This window comes from Colobus angolensis, unplaced genomic scaffold, assembly GCF_000951035.1.
Source record: "Colobus angolensis palliatus isolate OR3802 unplaced genomic scaffold, Cang.pa_1.0 Scaffold162, whole genome shotgun sequence".
Lineage (NCBI taxonomy): Eukaryota > Metazoa > Chordata > Mammalia > Primates > Cercopithecidae > Colobus > Colobus angolensis.
The window spans coordinates 4412829-4431438 of NW_012114733.1; the positions used below are offsets into that span (position 1 = coordinate 4412829).

Genomic DNA, 18610 nt, shown 5'->3' on the forward strand with positions numbered 1-18610 from the left:
GATCTCCTGACCTCGTGATCCGCCCGTCTCGGCCTCCCAAAGTGCTGGGATTACAGGCTTGAGCCACTGCGCCCGGCCTCATGTTCACATTTTTAAATAAATGCTATGTTGCTATTTCTTGATTTTTCCATTTGGCATTATCTATTGCTATTTATCTGTGGAATTCTTTTACACCTGCTTCTACTGATAGGGAAGCTCTTTTCCTCTTCTTAATTTTGTTCTCTTCTGCCTCGTCCATCTCATATGTTACTGTTGATTAATAATTTAGCTTTGTGTCATTTTTTATCCCCTAAACTAAGCATTACTGGTTTTATATTATAATTTTTATTCATATTTACCCATGATTAACAGTTTGTTCCCAATTCTTCTCACATTTTCGAACTTCTTTCTGTAATCATCTCTTTTCTTCTACATATATACTGTAGAAGTATTTTTTCTGTATATTTCACTTTGGATAGTTTCTATTGCTGTCTTCAACTTCACTAATCTTTTCTTCTGCCATGTCTAATCGGTCATAAATCGCATTCTGTGTATTTTCATCTCAGACATCGCAGTTTTTATCTCCAAAAGTTTTGGGTCTTTTTTATATCTTTCATATCTCTACTTAAGTTTTTAACCAAATGGAATATAGTTTCAATAACTACTTTAATAACCTTATTGCTAATTCTAATATGTGTATCATTTCTGGGTCAGTTTTGGTTGATCTTTCTCATCATGGGTCATTTTTCTGCATTGTTGTATGCCTGGTAGCCTTGGTTTGAATGCCAAACATTGTAAATTTTACCTTGATGAGCGCTGGATATTTTTGGATCTCTATAAATCTTGAGCTTTTTCCTAGAATGCAGTTAAGTTAGTTGGAAACAACTTTATTATTCTGACCTTTTATGATTTGTTATTTGGATCCTGAGCACTAGTCCATGTCTAATTATTCTCTACTACCAAGGTAAGACCTTCCTGAGTATTCTACACAATATTCCATGAATTATGAGTCTAGTTTTCTAGTGTGGCTAGTGGGAACGGGCACTATGTTCTCTAATATTTTGTAAGTTTGTCCCTCTACTAATCAGTACTGTGAATACTCCTGGGAGATTCTCTGCACATCTGTAGCATTCTGTCTTTATGCAACTGTCTCCTCATTGGTACTGTGCAGGTACTATGTCCTGCAGACTCTAGTTGCCTTGGTCTCTCTGGACTCTTGGCTTCTTCTCAATTAAGGGAGTCTGCTGGGCTTTGCCTAGGTACCCTCTGTCTGTCTGCATCATGATCTGGATACTCTTTCAAGGCAATAAACTGAAACAAGGTTTGGACTAACCTCATCTCTTTCTCATGTGTCATGGATCACTGTCCTTTGCTTGAAAACCATTATTTCATGTATTAGGATTTTTTTGTTGGTTCAAATGAAAGTATAAATTTGATTCTTTGTTACTTCATTTTGGATGGAAGCAGAAGACACTACATGAAAGTTTTCATTTCAGTCTAACTGAAAATGGCTTTAACTTATTTTGATCTATGAATGATAGTTTAGCTGGTTATGCAACTCTAGTTTGACAGTTATATTAATTCAGCACTTTAAAGATACTGTTCTGTCGTTTCTGGTTTATTTTGTTGCTATTAATAGATCTCTCAGTCTGTCATTCCTGTGTATGTACTCTGTCCTTTTTTCTGCATCTTGTAAGAATTTTTTTTTTTGTCTTTGATGTTTTATTATTGTTTTATCCTGTGCCCAAATGTGGCTTACTTTCTTCATTTATTTTTTGGAGCTTTCTGAAATGAAGATTTGTGCCCATTAGTTCTGGAAAATTCTCAGCCATTGTGTCTTCAACTATCACCATCACCATTACCTTCCTGCCTCTCTATTCTTATTTTCTGGAGCTCCAATTTGTTTTTTGTCCCTTGCTTTTGATTTGTTTTGGTTTTTTTGAGACAGGGTCTTGCTCTTTTGCCCAGGCTAGAGTGCCATGGCATAAACACAGGTCGCTGCAACTTTGACTTCCTGGGCTCAAGTGATCTTCCCACCTCACCCTCCCAAGTAGCTCGGACCACAGGCCTGTGCCACCATAACAGGCCCTTTTTTTTTTTTTTTAAGAGGTGAGATCTCACCGTGTTGCCTAGGCTGATCTTGAAGTCCTGGACTTAAGCTGTCCTCCCACCTCGGCCTCCCAAAATGCTGGGATTACAGGTGTGAGCCACCACACCCAGCCGAATCAATTTGTTGTATGTTATATATTGATTTGTGCTTTTTTAGTCTGTCTCTTCCTTTTCAGTTTAATCATTTTTCTCCCAGCTTATCTGCTATTATTGTAATATATTTTATTTATTTTATTTTATATTAGCATTAGTATTATTTTTTGAGATGGAGTCTTAAGGGGGATAAAAGCACTCATATTCCCATTAACCTAGAAATTATTTACTTTTGCAATACTGTCACCTCCCTGCTCAGTATATACCTATTTTCATTATGACTATTAAGTACTATGTTGTATTCTGACATTTTCTGTATTTATACATATTAATAATTTTAATTTTTAAGGCTACATAGTATTTCAAGTTTATTTCCCAATTTTAAAACAATTTTTTTCATAGTTTTGTTTTGCTTATATGATAAAACTCCAGTTAACATTGGTAAGTGCATAACTTTTTGCTTCTGTTTGACTTATTTTCTTAGTATAATTTTCTAGGAATGGAATTACGGGGTCAAAGGATGTAAATATCTTTACAGCTCTTATATGAAGTCATATTACTTCTAGAAATTATTGTAATCAAATTCTGTGCTTTCGTTTAGTAAATGTAATTGATATTATAAATTGAAGAATTTACCTTGAGGATAATTATGTCAGGAATCCTCCATCAAATTCAGAGTGAAGTGATATGTGTATTTCTTCATCTGAAAAAAGCAAAATGGTACTTTTATGAGACACCTTGCACTGATATTTAAAACTAGGACAGGCTGGGCATGGTGGCTTGTGCCTGTAAATCTCAACACTTTGGGAGGCCAAGGCAGGTGGATCACCTGAGTTTGAGACCAGCCTGGCTGGCCAACATGGTGAAACCCCATCTCTACTAAAAGATACAAGAGTTAACTGGGCGTGGTGGCAGGTGACTGCTACTTGGGAGGCTGAGGCAGGAGAATTGCTTGAACCTGCGAGGCAGAGGTTGCAGTGAGCTGAGATTGTACCACTGCACTCCAACCTGGGCGACAGAGCGAGACTCAAATAAATAAATAAATAAACAAATAAATAAATAAATAAATAAAACTAGGACAGTTAGTTGCCTTTTTTTTTTTTTTTTTTTTTGAGACGGAGTCTTGCTCTGTCGCCCAGGCTGGAGTGCAGTGGCCGGATCTCAGCTCACTGCAACCTCCGCCTCCTGGGTTCACGCCATTCTCCTGCCTCAGCCTCCCGAGTAGCTGGGACCACAGGCGCCGGCCACCTCGCCCGGCTAATTTTTTGTATTTTTAGTAGAGACGGGGTTTCACCGTGTTAGCCAGGATGGTCTCGATCTCCTGACCTCGTGATCCACCCGTCTCGGCCTCCCAAAGTGCTGGGATTACAGGCTTGAGCCACCACGCCCGGCTTAGTTGCCTTTTTGACTAAAGATAAATATACTTAAAATTCACATTTTATGGTACCCTCTAAATAATAATAGTATAATTTGTTAAATTTCTTTAGGCTTCGGGAGCAGGAAAGAAAAGAAGCAGAAGAAGCTAGTCAAAAGGAAATAGAAGAATGGGAAAGAAAACTTCTAGCTCAAGCAGCTCCAACTTGTATGGAGACCATGTGGGAAATTCCAGCTATTGGTCATTTCCTTTGTTTAGCTCAACAAATTCTAAATTTGCCAGAAATAGTCTTTTACGAATTGGAACGTTGTCTTCTGATGCCTCAGTGTAATGTTTTCCTATCTAAAATAATGACTTCTCTATTAAGTCCTCCCCATCGCAGACCTACCTTACATCGAAGACCTACTTTGCCTTACAAGACCTGGGAAGCAGCACTGAGGCAGAAAGTACAACAGTGGTACACTGCTGTAGGGCAGACTGAAAATCCTGATAACTGTGCTGAAAAACTGGGGTTGTGTCCTCAGTTTTTTAAAGTTCTTGGAGAAGTCAATCCATTAGAAGAAAAACCTTTTCACGAACTACCTTTTTACCAAAAAGTGTGGCTACTTAAGGGTCTTTGTGACTTTGTGTATGAAACACAAAAAGAAGTTCAAGATGCTGTACTTGGACAGCCTATCCATGAATGCAGAGAAGTTATTCTTGGTTATGATTATTTGGAGAATGCTTATGTACATTTTCCACAGTTCTGTGGTGCAGACGTACGGATTTATAAACAGAGACCCTTTCAGGCCCCAGAATTTCCAGTTCCACCCATTAAAATACAAAGAGTACCTCGGATTAAATTGGAGAAATTGAAGTGTGACTATGTTAGTACAAGTAATGGAGAACATAGATGTAGTAGAGACAGCATGCCCTCTGCCTTCAAGAAAGAGCAGGAAAATAATTTTGATCCAGCTTGCTGCCCTGCTAAAATGATCTTGGATAATCATGACATCTCTGTTGAAATGGAAGTAAAATCCAGCTATGAAATTAGAATTCGCAGGCCTTGTGAAATTAAAAAAACTGATTGTTGTAAAGAAAATTTAGAGAAACCAGGGAGTCCAGGGGAAGTTACTGGCTTTGGAGAGCCTCTCAGTCCAGGTGAAATAAGGTTTATAGAAAATCAGGAAAAATATGGTGAAGCTTCCAGAATAAAGATTGAACCCAGTCCATTAAAAGAAAATACTCTGAAATCTTGCCAAATACATGTAAATAGAAGTCACAGTGATCATCCAGAAATTAACTGCCACAAAGTCGTAAGGGATATTCTATTAGAGCAGTCACTACAGAGCCACAAGAAACTCAAACTAACTAAAATGAGGGCAAAAAAGAAGAAAAAGAAAAAAAAGAAATTGAAAGATGTTTTGAATGAAAACTTACAGAGAAAGCGTGAAGGTCTTCATTCTCTTGCATTCAAGTCTTACAAACCTGAGATCCAGAATAAGTTATTGATCATCAAAAAAAAAGCAAAACACAAGAAGCACAAATCTGGTAAGCTAGCACAAATGGATGGGAGTTATGTTTAAGTATAATTCAAATTGTTTTTTCAATTATTCATCATGGGTGCTTTGATTGAGAGACTGAAATGCACATGTATGCATGCGTGTATACTTGAGGGTCAAATTTTATTTTATATTCCATGAGTTAAAAAGGCAGAGTAGATGTCGTTTTATATACTTAAAACAAAAAAAGTACTGATGCAGTATGTTTGAATTTAATTTTCAGTTGAACATGTTTGGGCATTATGTTTTTACCTTTCTCTGAACCAATTTCTTTCCCATCACTTATGCAATGGTTCCCCCCCTCCCCGCCCAGGTGTAGGGCAGTACGGTGTAGTAGGAAAAGCACTGATTTCAGGAAGTAACATTCCCAGGACTAAAGTTCATAGCAACTAGCTACTTAAACCAAGGATAGTCAGATTATCTTCCTGAGTCTGTTTTTTTTCCAAATCATATATTTTTCAGAACTCTGTTTTCAGTATATATTTTTATATCAAGAAAATATGTGGAATATAAGAAAATTACATAACACTGCACTCCAGCCTGGTCAACAGAGCGAGACGCTGTCTCAAAAAATAAGAAAAAAATGTTAGTCTCTAAAATATTAAATAATATTTTAAAATTAGAACTACTTCCCAACTCAAGTATATAATATATTAATGTAATTGTAACCCAAAATCCTTTATTGTTTATTACACTGCTATTCATGTGCTCAAAGGCAGTAAAGTGGTTTATAAAATAGACACTGCTGTAAATTCGAGAGAAAATTGGAGGGAGTTTTGTATCCAGTTCTAGAAAAATGAATGGAAACACTTGGAAGACAAATTTATACATTGTATTTAACAAGTACTCTAAGCCTTAGTTGAGGAGAGAAGACTTACATGCCTGAAATAGACGAAAAGAATACACTTGTTTGTATACTTATTTTATTCTCAGAGCAAATTTTAGAAAGTCAGGTCTTAAGTGACAAAAATGTTTGGATCTGGTAGATCCAGTTTTGTCTGCTTACCTAGTTAATACTGGGTGAACATCGGCCAATTACCTTTTTTCCTCAGTTACTGAATTCCTTGTTGATGTAACAATGTTACATAAAATGTTATAATAATTAAATATTATTTTATGTAATTTTCAGTCCACTTGTCTATCCGAGGCTTTGCCCTGTTCTTTATTAGGTGTGAGACATCCTGGCCTCATAATCAGTTTGGGGCATACCTTAATCCAGTCTTGACTTTCTCACTCTTTTTAAAAGTGAGCTCCATCATCATAGGTTTGGAAAATACTCCTCTTAAAGATTCACATTGTGCTTTAGTAGAGGTTCACAATTCATTTTGCAAAACTGATAATAGATTTGTTTTGAAATTCAGAACTCTTCAGATATTAGAACGGTGTTATGGTGTATATAATGTTTAAGTTATCCCCATTGGGGCTTAGGTTAAGGAATATCCCCAGTGGGAATTACTCCTGTAATCAAACATATAATCTCTACAGAAGAATGTATGAATTAGACTAAATAAAACAAAGACTAGAAAACCTTAAGTTCAAGTCAGGTTTTGTTACCATATAAATTATATTTGAGACTTTTAGTTTTCAAAACTTTTTGAACGTCTAATTTGTTAAGTTATTCTGGACCTGTTTATTAAAGACTCTGGAAAGTCTTGAAGAAAAGAAAACTGCTTGATTTTCTTTAACGTATTTTTTTCAAATTTATTTTAACACAGCTTTTTTTCAAGTAATAGTTACCAATAACCTGTGTATTCTGTAGAATACACTCTGGGATAAGCTGTATCATTTATGACTGATGTATGAACCTTCACTTAGGGTGGACTAAGTTCTACATGCAATTAATCTGGTCTGTTTTATGTTACGTAATACAGGCTTTAATTTAGTAAGCCTTATTGTATTGGCAGGTGATTTTTAGTAGAAGGCACAAAGACAATTTGGTTGAAAATGACTTGATAATTTTAGCACAGTTTGAGGCAGTTTGGGTAACATTTAAGCATTTTAATCTACTTTTCAGAATTGGGATTTCCTTCCTCCTTTTTAAATTTTGAATTCATTTTTACTCATTTAGGCCTGTTCCTTACTATTGGAAACATTATGGAATAAATAGAAGATAATGGAAACAATATAATGTCCATTATCTCATGCTTGATCTTATGTTTTTATTCAATCATAGAATAAGAAAAATATGACCTGGCAATTAGAAATTTTTCCTTGATGACCTGTTTTCAAAATATAAACGTTTCTGAAAACTTTGTCATTTAAGCAAGACAAGCAAGATTAGCTGGGCATAAATTAAAAATAACTGTTTAAGAGTAAAAAAAACCCAGAGCAAAAAAACTCAGATCATTTGGTTTTCTTTCATTGTTTTTTCTTATTATAAAAGCAATCCATTTTCTTTAAAGAATACAGAGACAAGCAAAAAGAATAGCCCCTTTCCCTTTCCTCATTACCTAGTAAATGTTTATTCTTTTATCACTTCCTTAAGGAAGCCTCCCATTATCTTTTGACTTGTTAAAGTTTTCCCTGTTATTCATGCTTATAGCATCAGACACTTCTCCTTCATGATACTTATTATAGTTGCCTTTACTTCTGGGTTATTTTGGATGATTGTCTTCTCTCTATTCTGTAACATTCTTAGGGACAGGATTATTTCTAGTTTTGCATCCCTGGCACTTTAGCAGATTGGTTGATGCATTGTGTGGGAATATACTAAATAAATAAATGAACACATGTAATATGGTTCACCTAGATGTAACTTAAACTAACTACTTATTATTAACTACTTATTAACTACTTATTATTTCAACACTTTTTCAAAGACTATATTTGTTTATATAGGATTATACTATACATACCATTTTAACAATCTGCTTTTTTCCCCTACCTATCAGTATACCATGAACATCTTTGTGTAATAAATAGGTCCCTGCATCATCATTTTAAATGGCTGTGTAGGATTCTGTTGTGTGTATTTTGCAGTTAATTTAACCAATCTCCTTATTGAACATTTTGGTTGTTTTCAATAATGTGCTGTTATTATAGATTGTGTAGAGCAAGTAGAGTTGGCTAAAATGAATTAGAAATTCTAAAAATTAGGGGACTTTTTATAAAATCTGAAAAAACACAAAAAAGATTACAGATGCATTAACAATTACAAAAAGCTTACGATGTTTTAAGATGCTTTCAACCAGTTTTGTTTGGAATTTTTTTTTTTTTTTTTTTTTTTTTTTGAGACGGAGTCTTACTCTTGTTGCCCAGGCTGGAGTGCATTGGCGTGATCTCTGCTCACTGCAACCTCTGCCTTCCGGGTTCAAGCAGTTCTTCTGCCTCACCCTCCCGAGTAGCTGGGACTATAGGCGTGTGCCACCATGTCCGGCTAATTTTTGTATTTTTAGTAGAGATGAGGTTTCACCATGTTGGCCAGGCTGGTCTCGAACTCCTCACCTCAGGTGATCCGCCCATCTCGGCCTCCCAAAGTGCTGGGATTACAGGCGTGAGGCACCGTGCCCGGCCAATAGTCATTATTTTCACCCAAATCATTTTATGGTATCACCTCTAAACTGACTAAAATGGATAAGACAAGTGGTCTTATTCTCTTCTAGGTGAAAGAACTAAGTTTAAAACTCTTATAGGTGAAAAAACTAAGTTAAAAAGTGGTCAGTGACCTCAAGTGAATAACAGTTAAGTACAGATAAAGACAACACAATAAGGTCAAGTAGAGAAAAAATCAGTGTGCTATGCTAGTCTGGGAAGGTTTTACAAGGGATGAAGGACTTTGAAGAATATTGGGGATTGAATAGGTGGAAAATGTTGAATAACACGAGCAAAAGCATAGAGGTATAATTAAGTGAAGTGTCACTGGAAGAAGCACAATTAAAGAAAGCTTTTGTGGAAAAGTTGAGGTTTTAGAAGCTGTTCAAATGACAGAAGAGTGTCATTTTTGGGTCATCTTTCTAGGCATGTGGTGATGTTAAATGATTGAATCAAGAGTCCAGTGCAAGAGAATTGATAAGATATATCAGATGTGTAAAAAGTAATGAGCTGCTTTATAGGAAATGACTGAGAAGGTAATGTAATCTACAGTGTTTGATTATTTCAAGGCCTGTATTTGTGAAAAGGTTATTATGTAGTTCTATAGTGACAGCACTAGAGACCCTAACTACATGTGTCTTATGGAGAAAAGTTTTAGCATACCAGCTGAGGATTTCAAAATATAAGAGTGCAAGGATTTACTGTGCTTCATGTCCTTTTATTTTTTCAATCCTACTTTTTCTCTAAAAAACCTAGTACTCATTGAGTGCTTATTGTATGCCAGGCACTGTTCTAAGCCTTTATACATATTATCTCATTTAATCTTCATGAAAACTTCAAAAAATAAATATTACTATTATTCCCCGTTATTACAGATTTTAGAGATTTTTAAAAATTGAGATACAAAGAGATTTACTTGTCCAAGATCACACAGCTAGAGCTAGTAAGTGACAGGATTAGGAGAAAGGGTCTTGCAAGATAATTAGGATACCATTAAAGAGCTATGAAAAGAAGCTGGCAGGGGTAGGATGAAGGGGTAGATGATAACTTTAACAAGAGAAAATTCTAAATCCAGGTAAGGATTGATAATGTGACTTTTCTATCATAATGATAGAAGAAAATTCTATTTTGAGAGAGATGCTGCAATAAGTAGCAGAATTTGGCAACTGATTCAATATTCTCAGTTAAAAGTTAAAAGAAATGGGTGTTTAGGAGTTACTGAATTAAGTGATAGGGTTAAAGAATTCCAGTATGATAAGAAATTTGCTTATAGGTAAGGAGAATAAAAGGAAAATAAACTGTTTTGTTAAGGTCAAATTGCTTACTTGAGATAGAACTCCAGAAACTCCTAGAATATAGTTAGCTCAAGACATGCACGTTTAGTAAATAAAAGACAAGTTTAGGCTCTAGTTCTGTGACTTTACATCCCAGGCACTTTGCAGATTCACTATTTAATAATACAAATACCCTTGAGTTTTCACTTGCAAGAATGATTAATATATAGTATTCATCTATTTATTAAGATTCCTAAGATGAAAGCACAGAGGGAGGAGTGAATGTGTTGGGATAATTTTAAAACATGGAAAGGCTGAATCTAGGAAAGCATTGAAGTACCTTTTTTTTTCTTTTTCTTCCTCTTTTCCCTCCCTGAGAGACAGGATCTCGCTATGTTGCCCGGCTGGCCTCGAACTCCAAGGTGCAAGCCATCCTCTCACCTCGGCCTCCCAAATAGCTGGGACCACAGGCGAGCTGGGATCACAGGCATGCACCACCACACTTGGCTTAAAATGGAAGTCTGGGTATGAGTAGCCCAGTGGTCTGAGGAGTGAAGACAGGAAAACCAGATGAAGGAGAGGGGTAAAGATGAGGAATAAGAAACTGAGAAAGGGGAACTGAAAAGGGGATGAAAATCACCTTCTTGTGTAAAGAAATATGCCATTTTTTAAAAAGGCATATTTCCAGATTCTAGAAGAGTTTTATGCCTCAGTTACAGTATAAAATATATCTTTAGTTATGATTTTTCCCTCTCAGGTTGGGCATTCTTTTCTTAAGTTTTTCTAAGCATAGTGTTTTAGAAAGCTTCATTAGGGTATACTTTTGAAACATTAATTAATTACTAAGGTTTATTATTAAGGTTTATTAATGTTTCCTTATGCATTTTCCAGGTACAGGTTGACACTTCCTGTTTTAGGCTCAAGAGTGGTGTTGAAATTCTGTGTATGTTTTAATTTGACTTCTGACTTCAGCATAATTTTAGGTTTGAGAATTTTATTCTGTTTTATATGACCAGGTAACTTAGGGCAGTGGGAGTAAAACACCTGGGATATGATCAAGTTGAGTGATACGGAAAGGGAAGCCCACTGGGGGGCAGTATGTAACTTGCCCCTGTATATATTTTGTCCTGAAGCAAAAACAAGTTACCAAATAAAGGTGTGGTTTTGTAGTATATCATGCTCGATTTTTAAAATAATATTTATTTTTTAACTGCTGATTTTTTACTGAAGAATACAGGAAAATTTATACTGAAATTGTCTTTTTGAGGATATATACTGAAGGTATTAAAAAACAGTAAATGTGCAAATCATCCAACCCTAATCAAAAGGAGTGCTCTGAGGCAAGCAGAAGCAGATTACATCCCTTTCAAAAATTTGAAAGAATACAATATTTTACCATAAAAAGAGTAAGCTTTGAAGTGAGACAGACCTAATTTCACATGTATGCTCCTAGTGCATATTAGCTACAGCTCCTCCATCAGTTTCTTTACCTGTTTATAGCCTGTTTCTTTATCTGTGATAAGTGAGGTAATACCTACTTGGCTGTATTGTTAAGATTAATTAGAATAACAAATGCACAGTATGTCACATGGAGCCTGGCACATGGTAGGAATCAATAAATGGTAACTTATGATATTTGTGCGGTAAAATTGCATACTGGAAGGAGCTTGAACTTTGTAATTAGAATCCCTGACTGTGGTACTTACTTACTGTGTGACACATGAGTAAGTTAATTAATCTTTTTGATCTTCAGTTATTCCTTATTACAGTAGAGTTACTACCTACCTGGGAGGGTTATATTGAGAAATAAATAAGTTAATTTATACAGACCACTTTACTAAGTATCTGACACATAGTAGGTTCTCAGTAAATGTTAATCTTCTTACTACCACTACTAGGTCATGTTGGTAATTTGTTTATTTAAAATTGTCGTCAATGTTTTCTTCACTATAAAATAGACTTAAATGGACCCTCAGAATTGTAAACAATTACCTGCATCCCTTTTCCTACCCCCCAACTGGTGGTGACATTTCTGAGAAAAGTAGGATTCTTATATTTAGGGATCACTTCTTAGAACTTATGTGTGCTAAAGGCTGTAAATACAAAGTGAAAAATGTGATTTCTGTCACCAATAATTTACATTATAGTAAGGATGACAAACATAAGAACAGACAATTATAATATTCTATTAACATTCATTGATTTGTGTACAAAATAGAGTGGTAGTTTAGAGGATATATGCATAAGAAGAACTGAGCTGGAGTAAGTAAAAAGAATTTGAAGAAGGTTAAAAGATTTTCTGTTTAGGCTTTTCTCACCATAGCTTATCTGAAGCTAAAGCAATAGCTAACATTTATTGATCACCTACCATGTGCCTAGCAGTAGTATAAGCTTTTGGGATGTTATAACCCATTTAATTCTCACAGAGTAGATAATACTATTATCCCTGTTTTACAGATGAAGAAACTGCACAAAGAAATAAAGCAGTTTGCTCGAGGTCATGTGTGTAGCTATTAAAAATGACCTCTATAATAGTAGGTGGTTGTAGCAGGTATTCAAACCCAGGTAGTTTAGTTCTAAAACTCAAGCTTATAACCAATATTTAACATTATCTCCAGTTTCCTAATAACATTTAAGCATCCTAATGACATGGTGAACTGAAATACCAAGTAACCACCTTAGCTTCTCAGTCCATTCAAATAGAGTAACTGCTGGAGTTAACTGAGAATTTAGTACCTGTGTTTAGTGCCTGTGTAAAAATAAGATGAAATTCATGGCACTATCAAGGGTGACCTCTGTTGTGCTTATAAATGAATGCAAAATCAAATGGCTTTTTTTTTTAAGCTAATCAGAGTAGGGCTGGTGGGGAGAGGTTGAGGAATAATTTTATTTCCTTCAAATTACTGTTTTTATAAAACCTTCCCATACATAGGTCAGCAAGACCATTCATTTTTTCTTGTGAACTTTAAAAAATGGTAAAGGCAGTGTATAGAGGAAAGGCATCTTGGCATTCAAATTCATGAACCCCTTTCAGCAATACTTAATGGCACTCAGTTTAGAAATCAATTACTAGCTGTATTATAGAGATACCAAGAATTTAATCATTTCTCCCTGAGTATTGCTATTTAAGCAGCCCACCCACTTACCTATCTTTGTAGGTGATTACTTCTGTTATAAGGTACTGTGTAAGCACAGAAGTAAATAAGAATGGTGAATAAAGAAATATATGTTGGGTTATTTTAATTTAATTAAAAGCAAATGTCAAATGACACCCATCGTACTTATTAAAATAAGACAGTTAAACCCCCATGAACCTCAGCAACTGACAATTTGCAGTTCAGTCATAGTATGCATGGATTTTATTGAGCCAAAAGTTAGAAATTTTATAAATTACAGTTCTGTGATATGATTAAAAAGTAATACAAAAAACACAGTTATAAACTGGAATTGTGTCAGTTGAGTTGACATATTCTTGCAAGATGATCGTATTTATATAGGAAAATGTTTGGAAAGGAGCATTAGGATCATGTACAGCAAAGTTACTTTATGTACTCACTCATTTTCCCTTTTGAGAAAAGTATTGACTTTTAAGGGGATTTTAGTCTGCAAATGGTTGTGAACTAAAAATGACAGAAAAGTATTTCTGAATATTTTTTAATGCCCTTATGTAGACTGTAAGCTTTTAGAGGATATGATTTTTCTTTTTTATAATGTTTTAATTCCTTCTTGTTCCTGTAACTTGTACAGTGTCCTGTATCTAGTATTTGTTGAGTAATTAACAGTTTGTTAATTGATTTTGCTAATTACAAATTGAGGGAAAATGTTTAATATGTTTCTAACTAAAAATAGAAATTTTTTTTTTTTTTTTTTTTTGAGACAGAGTTTCACTCTTGTTGCCCAGGCTGCGGTGCAGTGGTGCGATCTCGGCTCACTGCATCCTCCACCTCCCAGGTTCACATGATTCTCCTGTCTCAGGCTCCCGAGTAGCTGGGATTACAGGCACGTGCCACCACACCCGGCTAATTTTTGTATATTTAGTAGAGACGGGGTTTCACCGTGTTGACCAGGCTGGTCTTGAACTGACCTCAGGTGATCTGCCTGCCTTGGCCTCCCAAAGTGCTGGGATTATAGGCGTGAACCATCGCGCCTGGCCTAAAAATAGAATTTTTATGCATGTATGTATATTTTTTTGTCAAGTTAGATACAGAAAGTAGATACATTTCAGTGTATAATGTGAATTGGCTTTAAGTATAAGAGGTTTATTTTTCCCAGCAGTTTCTGGTTCCACAAACAACTAGGTGCACTTTAAAGGTAGATATTTATCTTCTTTTAAAACTTTGGGTATTGATACCACCAAGGGCAGCCTATTAGGAGAGTGCAGAGCTAAAGGAGTAGAAAAACTTAGTTACCTAAGCTACTAAGGGGATTTTCACATTGGGTTGGCTAGAGACCATAGTCTTCAGCTGTAGTTCTTATACCAGTTCCTGACTGCGAAGTCAATGTTAAAGGTAAAGTTTTTCTCCCTATGTAGTCTCATTTTAAGTTGCAAATGTAGATTTTAATTAAGCAGTAGTAATATGACTTTTTTGCCTAATCTTGAAATAAATTCTACTGTATAACACTTAGGAAATGGTAATAGTTTGGTTCATATAAAAATAAAACAACATTTGTTAATATGTCTGTTAACAAGTAGTTAATAGTTTAATGTTTGCTTTTACTGGGGCTTGTTTTGATTCATCATTTTTATTTGACTCACTAGCAGCCGTCTGTTAGTTAAAATTTAACTTTCAAGTCTCTGCGTAATTTGTTTTTTGTTAATGAAGTGCTATAAACAGCATTATGAAGCTTTTCTCTTTTAATCTTGAAAGGAAAAAAATCCATCTCTAAAAAAGCAATCACAAAGAAGAGGAAAACTGTCACAAAGTCATCTACTGTACCAGAGTTTCAGGTAAATGTTTCAACTTTGTCTCAAAATTTTTAAATTTTTTGTTTCAGTGTTCATATCATTCCTCGAGAGTTTGGCTGAATTCCAAGAAACTGTAGCACACATACTTGTAATGAAATATTTCTGACAATGACTTTTCCCCCTGCAAGTGCAGATGTAGCCAAGATTTAATCTGCTAGTATTTCATAATTTGTACCTCTGTTTTTGTTTTTTAATAGTAAAAAGCCTCTTTTATATCTTAATCTCTACTACGTTTCCTAGAAGCAGTTTAATAGAAAAAATATATCTGTATATACACTATATAGTATATGTATGTGTGTGTATATGTATATTATATGCATAAAAGCAGTGTGTGAATGAAACTCTTCCAAGAACAAATCATAATTGGAAGATGGTAATATTGCCTAGGTAATTCATTTTCATTTATTTGGGCACTGTAGAAATAAATGGTATATTTATTAACTTGGAAAACAAATCTTTCAACTGTTAGCTGTATATGATCTTCAGAGAGAATGTTAAGTAAAGATTAATTGAAATGGTCTTTAAACATTTAAGTGAAAAGAAAAAGTAACTATTTACTGCCGTATGATTAAGTGAAGAGTTTTTTATTGGTAGCTAATACTGAGCAGAGAATCTTATCCTAATTAATGCTTTCATTTTCTATTTTATAAAAGATGTATTTTCTTCAATAAACACTTTCTTTAAAAACGTCTTTGTATTCATGTGTCCAGTCAATTTTCGAAAGTTTTATAAACTCATACCTAATGACCAAAAGATAAAAGTGATGTTAAAATGAATTTGTGAGTCTCAAGTAGAGATGAAAATAAAGGGACAATAATCATGAAAATATTGATAATATGTAATGTGAGTTTAATAGATATATCTAAAAATGTGGACACGTTCATTTTCAGTAAAAATTCTATTTTGGAGAGTGTTTTTATGGAAGTTACTAACTGGTAAAAATTTAACATTTTTAAATCAACAGTTAAAAAAATAGACATGTTTTTCTGTTAGTACTTTAGAATAGAATATTTTTAATGGTATTTTTAGGATGAATTACAAACATTTCTACAAAATCCTTTTATATATTATATAACCTTGGTTCCAGAATAGTCAATACAAAAATAACAATTTTACTGTTTACTTAGAGGCCTTTATACCGCTTCTTGTAACATATTTTTTAATGCTTTAGTATTATATCATCATGCTTCCTCTGATGTCACACCTGTGTTTACTATTTCTCCCACTTATTTTTTTCTCAATCCTCAAAGCATCAGCCCTGGGATTATAGATGTTAGAGCAAATCTGGCCCATTGTTAATATTTCCTCTATACCCATCTTAGTGAATAGACTTTTCCATGTATTAAGTAGCACAGGCTGCATAGACAGTGTTTTTTTAAATTGCAATAGTATTCATTAGTGAGGCATGAAATCATTTTAGTAGATTGCATGACCAGTGTTTCTTTTTTAAGCTAACAAAATTAAACTAGAAATCAACACAGTTACATATAGTAAGTGTGCTACATATAGCAGTGTGAATATGTACACTCACATATATCGTTTCATGAAACTTTGGTTTCAGTTATGTGTGTGTACACAAGAACATGCATTGTAAAATGTGTTGCTGACCATGGGTCATGGTCAAAATATTTTGCTAGATTGAGCTGTTTAAAATAGTCTTGGCCAGGCGCAGTGGCTCACGCCACTTAGGGAGGCTGAGACAGGGAGATCACCCAAGGTCAGGAGTTCCGAGACCAGCCTGAGCAATATGAAACCCCGTCTCTGCTAAAAATACAAAACACATTAGCTGGGTGTGGTGGCATGTGCCTGTAATCCCAGCTACCCAGAGGCTGAGACAGGAGAATCGCTTGAATCTGGGAGGCAGAAGTTACAGTGAGCCAAGATCGCGCCATTGCACTCCATCCTGGGCTACAAGAGGGAAACACTGTTTCTAAACAAATAAATAAATAAATAAGTCTCTTCCTGATTCTCAAGGTGTCCTAGAGGGAGAGAAAACAGAGAGAGGGAAAAAGAGAGAGAATAGAAAGGAGTAATAGTCTCATGAAAACAGTGGTTCTTATGCCTAGTTTACAATATGAATGCCACGGCATTACTCATAAAGAAACTTGGCAACTATCTCACAGGGAAACAGATCATTTGCTTCAAATACGTACATCAATAAAATAGATAGTGCTAGTCACTAGTAAACTTTGCTATTAAATGCAAAGCTTAGTTTTGTCTCTCAAAATAATTTTATGTAGTATGTTACTTTATTTGAAAGTCTTCCACATGTAGGAAGACTATTATGTGATAAAGTGAATTTATTCCCTGCCCAAAAGTTCTAGTGATACGGTATTTTAGCACCTCAGATTCTGCAAATTATTTGTTTTGTCCAAGGTGTTTTAAATGTCACATTTCTAGTATTAAACATAAAAATATAGAAATATTTAGCCAGAAGATTTTCATATTATTCATTCTGAAATATCTTGCTTCTGAGAACAATGAACCTGTTTTTGGATAGATAATAGATTCGTTTTGTAAAACCTGACCGATTTGCCAAAGGACCAGTCTTCTTTAAACTGACAGAAAGCATGCTTAGATAGAGATAAATGAAAGGGTTAAATTGTGAAGTTTTTTAAGTCCTAATGAGTTTTTAAAAATGTATTTTGACCTCAGCTTCTTTTTAGTTTGCCAGTGTTTTTGTTGATTTTTTTTAAAGCTAGAAGTTGAACTTGCCCCCCTATTTGCTTCAGAAACAATCCATGTTTATATACATACCTAGTATCTGCACCCAGGGTTAGAAAATACTCATCCCACTCCTATTTAGAGTATCCACTGTGAGCATTCAAATGATGGATTGGATTTGTGTGTGTGGCAGGGTGGGTTGGGAGTGTGTGTGTGTGTACAGTCAGCCCTCTATATCTATGGGTTGTGGGTTCTGCATCTGTGCATTCAACCTTGGATTGAAAATATTTTTTTAAATGTGTCTGTACCGAACATGTACTGACTTTTTTTCTTGTCATTATTCCCTAAACAATATGGTATAACAACAATTTATATCACAGCTACGTTGTATTAGGTATTGTAAGTAATGTAGAGATGACCTAAAGTATATGGGAGGATGTGTTATATGCAGATACTATACCACTTTATATCAAGGTCTTAAGCATCCTTGGACTTTGGTATCCACAGGGTTCAGAGGTGAGTCGTGGAACCAGTCCCCCACGGATACTGAGGGACGACTGTATATTGTAAAGGGGCTAACCAAATGTGTGCCACTTTTTCCTAAGAGTTATGTCAGTGGTTCTCAAATAAAAATAATGTGATACCTTCATTTAAAATGAAGATTGTTGGTTTCATCCTCCAAAGACCTTGATTCAGTGGGTACCAGTAATCTGCATAGTGGTTAAATACAAGGGTTCTGCAACCAGGCTACCTACTTGGGTTTGAATGCCAGCTCTGCCACTCATTAACTCTGTGGGGTAAGCTATTTAACCTCTCTCTGATTCCAGTTTCTCATTTGTACAGTGGGGTAATAATAGTACCTTCCTTGTAGAGTTGTTGTGAGGATTGAATGATACAGCTTACTGTTTTAGCCATTTTTATTGTGTTTTCAGATAAGCAGGTCAGTTGCTTCTGATGAAAAACACTGAATTATGAATAGGAAAATCAATTTAAAATGGCATAAAAACATCTATTATTGACCCTTAGCACTCTTTCCATTTACTTAAAACCTTGAAATAAATCTTGGATTTGGTCTTAA

General features: G+C 34.9%; 1 protein-coding gene across 1 annotated transcript in view; it reads left to right on the plus strand.

Moving 5' to 3' along the window:
* Positions 1-18610, plus strand: part of KIAA2026 (KIAA2026 ortholog) — an 86703-nt gene that overhangs the window by 35698 nt on the left and 32395 nt on the right. Inside the window, exons 3-4 of the mRNA XM_011937313.1 lie at positions 3669-5086; positions 14771-14850. Of these exons, the coding sequence (XP_011792703.1) occupies positions 3669-5086; positions 14771-14850 (1498 nt within the window). The remainder of the gene's footprint in view (positions 1-3668; positions 5087-14770; positions 14851-18610) is intronic.